A 9542-nucleotide genomic window follows, 5' to 3' on the forward strand; every position below is an offset into this window, starting at 1 on the left:
GCCAAGAGGCCTCACTGTTGTCCACACAACCATTAAATTACCTTTTTGAATACTAGGTCATAATCCAAACCTACTCTCTGAATCAACCAACCTAAAATTGGGCCTCCTTGTCAGAGTTCTAGCTTTTCTGTCTTTTTCGAAGGACGACATCCTCTTATTTTCATGCTGAGACTCACTTTTAGTTTTCCAGATGCCTGTCAAAATCTCTGGTTCTGCTCACCCTCACTATTCACTTTCATGTATGTGGATGTCTTCTCACATTTCACTGGTGTCTGGGGAGCAAGAACAGCTAAATGTGTGCTTGTTTTTCCATTGAATCCAATTCCCATTGAATCCGATTCCCATTGAATCCGAAGTCCTTTGTATTCGTTTTCTTCCTCCCAACTTTCTAAATTGAGTATGTGGCATTCTGTTCATAAGAAGAAAAATAACAACAAAAGCTCTTCTTAAAATGGACGGGCTTTGGAAATATGTCCTTACCGGGCACAAAAGAAAAGAATCTTGTCCTTTTTTTCTACAGACTGTGAGAGCATTATGCAGACACTGCTTTGCCACTGAGCTTCCAGCTGATTGAGAAAGAGATCAGAGAATTTTGCCACAGAGCTCAATGTCTCCCTCGTGCTTTTAATTTCCCCAAGCCGAATTAGAAATGCCATTCATTCAGTAAAAGCCAAATAGAAAGCCTGTGATTAAGCAGATGTATCAGTTAGTTTTTGCTGCATAACAAAGTACCCCCAAATTTAGAAAATGCTTAGTGGCATTTTCTAGCTTAGGTGGACACAGTGGTTATTGCTGTGGGGTTCGCCCAGGCTCACTCACAGATTTGCAGTCAGATAGTGGTCAATGGCCTTACTCATCTCTCTGCAGGTTGACTGGCTATTGGCTGGGATAAGAAAGGTGAGTGGACCAAGTGTCTCATCCCCTTGAGCTTATTCACCTGTTGAGGGGTTGCAGGTCTCCCAGAAGTAGTCAGAGAGGACACTGTGGGGTTCAGGACTCATGAAGCATCCCTGCACCCCTGCCCCTGGTCAGAACAAGTCACAAGGCCAGTCCAGATTCAAGGGATGGAGAAAGAAACCCCACATCTTGATGGAAGGAGTTACAAAGCATTGTAGCAACTTTTGCAATTCACCAGGTTAGATCTAATTTTTCTGTCTTCTGATTCTGTTTCCCTCAGGCTTCTGAGGACCCAGTCCCTGGAATGGTTCTACAATAATGTGAAGAGCCGCTTTAAGCGCTTTGGCAGCGCGAAGGTCCTGAAGAACCTGTACAGGAAACACCGGCTGGAGAGTGGCGCGTGCTTTGACATGTTAGGTACTCTGGCTGCTGAGGGTCTGCACGTCTTTGGTGGGCTGCTGGGGTAGAAGACTTGGTTTGTTCCCCTGCACACCCGCGTGGGACAAAAATTTGCTTACACAGCTGACACTAAGGAGGAGCAGAAACAGAAAGGCAGACTCGGTCAAGTTTCCTCTCCTTGTTCCAGCATCCCCCCTGGGCTAGAGCTGATGACCAAAATATTTCTGAACATTGTGGATATTTTCATTTGGATCCCTAGAAACTAAACATTCCTGAGCTGGCCCTGTGACCTCATGATTAAGGGAGCCAGATTCCTCCATGGCCAATCAAGTTCAACTCCCAGCTCTAACACGTTGAAAACATACTGGGTACATGTATGCACATGTCCAAAGTCCTGACAGTATTGAGAAATGGGGTGGAAGGGGTGGTGATGTGACCACGCCCCATGGGGCGGGGCTTCCTCCCTCTACCCAAAGTCCTGACAGTATTGAGAAATGGGGTGCAAGGGGTGGTGATGTGACCACGCTCCATGGGGCGGGGCTTTCTCCCTCTACTTCTGTCTTTCTCTCTTTCTCTGGCAAGTGCACACACACCATGTCAAAATTTTTTAAATAATAAGAAAACAAAAAAGAAAGGACAATTCTTGATCATTATCCCTAAGTCCAGTTATAACATTGGAAAGTGACTTTCATTTGGTTCAAGAGAGACTAAGTCTGCTCTCAGAGGATGTGTGCTTGATCCTAGTCTCTTACTCTAAAATCGTATTCTGACCAGGCCCAAATTATGGGATAGCTAGAAAGTTTCAGCTTCTGAGACCAGCAGGTGGTGTGGTGGTTAAGGCACTGGACTCTCCCTCATGGCAGACCACTGTTCACATCCTGGACCTGGCAACTTGCTTTCTCACTTTCTCTCTCTCTAGTTAAATTAAAATAAATGAATGGATAAATAAAATTAAATAAATATTTTTAAAAAAAGGAAAGAAAGAAAGTTTCACCTTCCTCCCAAGAAGCATGAAGGACAAATTTTCCCTGTGTTATTTTTATACAGTTAAGACAACCAATTTAATTAGAATGAGAAAACATAGTTTCTAGTTCTCTTAGACTAGCCAGTAGAAAGGGAAGGGATGGTTGTCAGAATATAAACAGTGTATTCTCCCAAAAAAGGCTGTGTCTTTCTGTCCTGTAAGCAGATATTTTTATCACTGTGCTGACACAGGTAAATGCTTTTTATCCATGAGAAACAGTGGGGGAAAAAAGATCTCATCCGTCTCATTGGGAGCTTTTTCACCATCGTTATTTTTCATTGTTGTAGTCTCAATAAGTCTTCGGTTGGGTGTTATCTAAAAATATGCCAGCCACTTAGACAAGAGCAAACTAGGATGGAAGCATTCAACAAAGAGAACCATTAGGGCCTTTTATGGCCCTGCTTAGAATCTCAGTCTTTCACATGATCCAGGAAGCCTATAGCTAAGAGAACAGAGCTGAACTTTCCATAATCTTGTGTTTATCTTTTCTTTCTGATGTTTCTAGACATTTTTCTTAAGGCATGAAGGCAAAAAGAAAGAATGCTTAAAACGAATGCTGTTAACAATAGTTTCTCAACCCCAAACGATATTTCCAGAAGGTTCTAGAATAGAATTGGCTTCCTCATTTGTATTCATTCTTTCTTTCCTCTCTCGTGCATCCTCAAATCTGCTTCATGTACCACTTTAAATGTCACCAAATTCAAATCTCCTAGGTGTTCCCGACACACAGCGTAAATTGAGAAAAGCAAGGATGTGTGGAGAATCCTGCCAAATGGAGCCAATTCCGCTGTTTCCCTTCTCCCTCAGGCCCACGACAGGAGCCGGAGGACGTGGCTCTCAAGTGGGCTAGCACAGGGCTTTGAAACGGACGAGTGTCATTTTCAAAAGAGAACCATCTGCTAGGGATAAGTGTCATGATTGAAGCAGAGCTAGGTGCTGGGCCCTCTGCAATTCATGTCTTTCATCTGAGCTGCATCTCAGCTCTTAACCCAGTGCACACTGCACTGAGGGATGGTTTACACCACCGCCTCCCTGCCAGTCCATGATGCTCGGGTGTTACTTTATCTCTGTGTTCCCAAAGCCTGGCACGATTCATGTCTTTATTCTCGCTCTAGCTCCATTTTAAAAGCATTTCATGGACCCCCAAGACACTACATAGAAGTATCAGAATCAGTTGTTGTAATATGGTTATTAGCTCCATGTCAGCTGAGATTTCCTTTGGATAAACGTGAAAACAAGCAGACAGGAGACAGCTTACAAGATGGTAGTCAAACCTGTAAAGCCATCATCCTAAAACAATGAGAGTCTACAATAGCCAGGTTTGGAGAGATTTTCCAGTGCTTACATGGTCTCCTGGTTATGAGAGATGACTCAAGAGGCACTAGCATTAGCCTTCACCTGTCACCGACACCCTTTGCAGGTTTGTCACCTGCTGTCCTCAATCCTGACTACACATTAAAAATTATCTGGGGAGCTTTGAAACGAACAAACAATATGCAGGATTATCTTCCCTGCCCAGACCCTGGCTTCAGAAACTATCTAGTGGGACCTAGTGTATATGTTTTTTTTTTCTTTTCTTTTTTTTCTTTTTTGGAGAGGTTTTTGCTATAGGGCATGTGCGCTCTCCAGGAAGACAGAGAGAAATGAAGAGATAGAAAGTGAGAAATCACCCGCCAGAGAGATGGCCACGCTGCAATCCCTTCTCCTCCATTCTCCTCTCGGGATCTTGGGCACGCACGCACACGTGCCCGGCATGAATTTAAGCGACCGGGTCCGGGACTCAAATCGCAGTCGGCTACATGGGAGCTCAGTGACATAGTCATTACACTAACTGCTGGTCCCAGTATATGTGTTTTTTTAAACCCACTAGTTATTTTAAGTTACAGCTGTTCTAGTTAGCTAGAACGTCACAATAGTTAGCAGTTATGAATAAGATAGTCCCATTTCCAGCTGTATGTAAGGGTGCTTATTTACAGGAGTTTAACTGTCAGAAGATAACATGCTAAATCTATGCCATGTAAGGCTCCGGGATGCTCCGTGTAAAATTCCTTACCCCTTCGCATCATCTGCCCTACACAGACCAGTGTATGTGCTGTGAAGCTCATTCCAGGCCAGCTCCAGGACATGGTGGTTACGGCAGCCAATCCCACATGGCATGCTCATGGTTTGAGTCCCAGACCCAGTTGCTTGAGGATGGCATGCTCATGGTTTGAGTCCCAGACCCAGCTGCTTGAGGATCACACTGGGTGGGTGTGCATGCATGCCCAAGATACCAAAAGGAGAGAGAGAGAAAGAGAGGAGAAAGGATTGTGACATGACCATACCCCATAGGGTGGTTATGCCACCCTCTACCTCACTCTCCGTTTCTCTTTGGAGAGCCCACACACTCTCTAGTGAAACAAAGACAAAAACGAATCGCATTCATTCCACTGAAATGCATTCAGTCCACAGAATGTTATGGGTTGCCCATCATGTGCACACTTCATACTTCCATTTGTTCTTCCCAGGCTAGCTTCTTTTCTTATCTTTTTGGAGCCCACATCAAGTGGCTAGATTAGGCTTAAAAGGAGACTCACGGGCCTGTGGGTGGTGTGACAGGGCAGCTGGATCCCACATGGCCAACTGTGTAGTTTGAGTCCTGGGACTGGTGGCTCCAAAGACATGCTGGGCATGTCCCAAAATCCTAAGAGGAGAATGGAGAAGAAGAGATTGTGGCATGACCATTCCTCATGGGAGGTGCTTTCTCACTTTCCCTCTCTCTCTGTCTCTTTCTGGCAAGTACACATGCCTTCTGGAAAAAAAAATTTTTAAAAAGGCGACTCATAAGTTTTGTTAGATCTAAAATGCATTCGTTCTTTCAGTAAACATTTATTCAACACCTACTATGTGCCTGCCTTATTTAGATAGGCAAGACCTTGCCAGCTGAGTGCCAATTATAGTGGAGGAACCAAATATTAACAAGCACATTTATAAATAAAATAATGTCCAATGGTAAAGACTGCTCTGCGCCCCGCCCCACACACACACACACACACACACACACACACACACACAGGGCACATGCACTCACCAGACAGAAACAGAGAGAAGAAAAGTGTGAAATCACCCCACAGGTGATATGACCATGTCTCAGTTCCTTGTCCTCCATTCTCTTCTTGGGATTTTGGACATGCATGCACATGGCCCTGGTGTGATTTTCAAGCCTCTGGTCTGAGGCTGTCACTGAGGGTGGCCGTGAGGGAGTTCAGTGCCTTAATTACCACGCCACCTGCTGCCCTCCTCCCATATGACATTTTTAACAGTTACCCTAAAAATAAGTTCCATGAAAAGGCAAAATTAATCATTCTAAGTATACATAATCTTCAGACATTTGGATAAATAATATATGCTTTTATTTAGCATTAGATAAATAAAAGGGGACAAGTCAACCCTGTACTATTTATTATCACTTTATATCTGCTTTTGACATGATTCTTAAAAAGGTCAATTGTTGGGACCAACAGTTGGCATAATAGCTATGTCGCTGGACTCCCATGTAGTCAACCGTGGTTTGAGTCCCAGACCCAGTGGCTTAAACTCATGCCGGGCGCATGTGCATGTGTGCCCAAGATCCTGAGAGGAGAATGGAAGAGAAGGGATTGTGGCATGGCCATCCCCCTGGGGGGTGATTTCTCGATTTCTGTCTCTCTGTTTTTTTGGCGAGGGCACGTGCCCTATAGCAAAAACCGCTCAAAAAAAAAAAAGGTCAATTGCGTCTTTCACCTGGGATATGATTGGCAAATGGGATCGTTTGAAAATGCTGAGTCACGTGAAGCCAGAGGTTCCTCCCACTCATGAAAAATAGTGACGGGATGATGTCTGGCTGCTGCTTCAGTGCTTCCTTCCCTGGGGAGCAATCACTTCATGCTCGATAACACTGATGTGCACACCTGCAAAATAAAGGGAAACAGAGGGAGAGGAGTGTTGGCTAGAAGATTTAAAGTTATGCAAAACCAGAGCTGCTCCTCCAGTGAGCTCAATTAAGGAAAATTTCAAATCTCCTCTTTCTTTATACTTCCCCAGTCATCCAGACCTCTCAGCAGATGACCCGGCTCCTCCTTCCCAGGGAGCAGGGGGTACACCAGGCAGGGGCTTCCTCCTGTTCCTCCTCTTCCTCCTCTTTCGCCCTGACACTGCCATAGTTGGGGACACAACCCTTCTCTGTTTCCTGCTTCCCCCCTCTTCTTTGCATCTGATTTCTTTCTGTTTTAACTGAGTTCTTCCTATTGATTTATAAACACACCCAAGTCTCTTTCATTTCCTAAACTCTTCCTTGGCTGCATTTCCTTCCACTTATTGCTCTGCCATTTCCTTTCCCAATTCCACATTCTGGAATATACCTGCGCTCAGGGCTTCCTTTTCCTCGTTCCTCCTAACTCTACAACCTCTTCCCTTCTACACATACACGCATCCCTCCGTGAAAGCTTTAATGGCTTCACGTGGCTGTTGGAGAACGATCCAAACACAGACGAGACCTCCATGACCTACACGGTCTGTCCCCAGGTCATCTCACCCATGCTTCCTCCTCTCTGCAGCCCAGCACACAGCCTCTCGGGCCCCTAGTACACCCTGTTTTCCCACTGCTGGCCTCAGTGCAAGCAGTGTACTCTGCCTGGGTGCCCTTCCACCTCTTCGAACTCCTGTGCTTGGTTCCTCACTGACTTCAGTCTTCCCTGCTGAATACTATACTGTGGACTACCCCATCGGAGCACTTAGCACAGCTACTCCTTGTACTTACTTATATAGGTCTTTGATTCATGCTGTCCCCTAGATCCTCGAGTTTGCTGGGGCAGGGAGAGTTCCCAGCTCTGCTCACCAATGCATTTCTACTCTGAGCCCAAGTCCAGTCACCTACGTATGCATGGACTATTGGCTAATCAAGGAGTGAACACCGAACACAGCCAGCCCAAATAAGAGACTTGCCCTGAGATACGTCCACAGCCTGTGAACCAAGAATAATTTTTATTATTTTTATTTATTTATTTATTTGCCATAGGATGTTACTGGAGAGAGACAGAGAGAGGGAAAGTGAGAAATCACCCCTCAGGGTGGATGGCCACACAGCAATCCCTTCTCCTCCAGTTTCCTCTCAGGGTTTTGGGCTTGCACGCCCACACTCCCAGTGTGATTTTCAAGCTGCCATGGCTGGGACTGGAACTGGAACCACAGCCGGCCATGTGAGAATCCAGTGCCTTAACCTCCATGCTACCTGCTGGCCCCAAGATGACTCATCTTAAAGCTTTCCTTCGTAAGTGAGGAAACTGAGACCCAGGGAAATAAAGTCTCTTCCTCAAGGTCACAGAGCTAGACTAAGTGAACGTCGGGCATTTTCTTTTTTAAAATATTTTTTTAATTGCTGAAGGGTGCCGGCACTCACCAAAGAGATGGGGGAAGGAAGAGGAAGCACCTCCAGTGAGGCGTAGTCAGGCTGCAATCCCTTCTCTATTTCTCCATCCTGTTGAGATGAGGGGCTCACGCACACATACACACTCAGCATGTTTTTCAAACTCCTGGGTCTGGGATCTGAATGGCAGTTGGTCCTATGGGATTGGCATCTTAACCACGAGGCCACGGGACTGGTTCATGGACTTTGGGCATTGTGAAAATCTGGTCAAAATTGCAGACACAAACAATGGTGTGTAGTCAGGCTGAATGACTGCGACAGACTGCATTTAACAGCTTATCTCATAAAGTCAGCAGCCCGCTAAACCCACCACCGGTTCCTACAGCAAATCCCTTGAGGGTACATTTATTGGAGCCCATCCAAGAAAGCACAGGGTGTTTGATGTGTCTGTAAGGCCTAGTGCTGGGTTTGGCATGCTATCAATGGCATTCGCCCCTTTTTGAGCTAAGGCACGTAGCCCTGTATTTATTTTCTTGGTTCTACCAGTCAGTCTATATCCAGCATCCAATTTAATAATGTTTTAAGCCAACCACTGTCTTCATGCTGTATTGAGCGCTGGATTACAGTGATTAAAACAAAGCAAAACACTATTCCTGCCATCAAAAATCACATACAATACATTAATATAGGACCACAACTAGTGAAAATCCCTAATTTAACAAAAAGACTTAGTCAAGTGTTCTTGGAGCTAAGACCAAGGCCGTGTGTTCTTAGTTCTGACTGAGAAGAGCAGAGAAAAGGCAGTAAGCCTTAAGCAGTCAAATGCCATGCCTTACCTTGCCCCGTTCTGGGGTCCATTCCATATACACTCTTTTCTGCAGAAGAGAATGGTAAGAGATCATCGGTTCAAGGCAACAGTTGGGATTGCCTCTATGGACGCCATGCCTCATCACACAGCTGAAAGGAAAACTACTGATTCTCCCACTTTCCTGGGAAAGAAGCTGAGTGTTAGGGAGGCGAACTTGCTCAAGGTCACACAACGGATCATTTGCAGGTTCAGGAATTGACTCCACACTTTGTACACGTCCGTGTATTAGTCTGCCTTGGGCTTCACACTGCCTCTGAGGAAAGCATCGGAAGGAAGTCAGAGGTGGCAGCAGGGCTCCCCTGGGAATCAGCGTGAGAAGGGAAAGTCAGGCTCAAACCCTGTAATATTACTGTGGGACTTGGTGCTCCTTTAAATCTATTTGCAAAGCTAATTCAAAGGGAGTCATTGTGGTCTACCAGTTGAGCTACAGTGCGCCAATGCTCATTGAAGATCTTTGATATTCATATTCTCTCTCTCTCTCTCTCTTGCCCTCTTTTCTTTAGGAGGTAGGCTTTTTGAGTCAAACCTGGAGAATGAAGGAAGCATTTCAGGCAGTGATTCGACATTTTATAGGCAGTCAGAAGGTAAGGTTGCTTATGTTGTAAAGTGCCACCAAATGAATGACCAGATTAAGGTTAAAGGGAGTCTTTATTCGCTGGCCAGTGACTACAGCCTGAGGCTTGGAGGCCCAGAGTCAGAACTGTAGCCCTGACCGAAGTAGTTTTTTTTTTTTATAGAGGGGATCAGTTATTAGGGGTTTTTATGTAAGTAGTTATAGAAGTTGAATTAAGTAGGTTAATTATTTTTGAGGGGAGTGGGGGTTTTATGTAAGCAGTTATATTGTTAAACAGAAGGGTTTCAGGCTAGTTAGTAAAGAGAGTAGCAGACATAGGATGTCACCGGGTCCGGGACACGAACCGCGGTCGACTACGTGGGAGTCCAGCGACATAGCCATTACGCTAACTGCTGGT

General features: G+C 45.2%; 1 protein-coding gene across 1 annotated transcript in view; it reads left to right on the forward strand.

The window, feature by feature from the left end:
• MYRIP (myosin VIIA and Rab interacting protein) overlaps window positions 1–9542 on the forward strand; it is a gene marked incomplete in the record, with an annotated part of 307310 nt that overhangs the window by 185543 nt on the left and 112225 nt on the right. Inside the window, 1 exon segment of the mRNA XM_014590459.2 lies at window positions 9083–9155. Within this exon segment, the coding sequence (XP_014445945.1) occupies window positions 9083–9155 (73 nt within the window).

The sequence above is a fragment of the Tupaia chinensis genome, unplaced genomic scaffold (assembly GCF_000334495.1).
Source record: "Tupaia chinensis unplaced genomic scaffold, TupChi_1.0 Scaffold000451_1, whole genome shotgun sequence".
Classification (NCBI taxonomy): domain Eukaryota; kingdom Metazoa; phylum Chordata; class Mammalia; order Scandentia; family Tupaiidae; genus Tupaia; species Tupaia belangeri.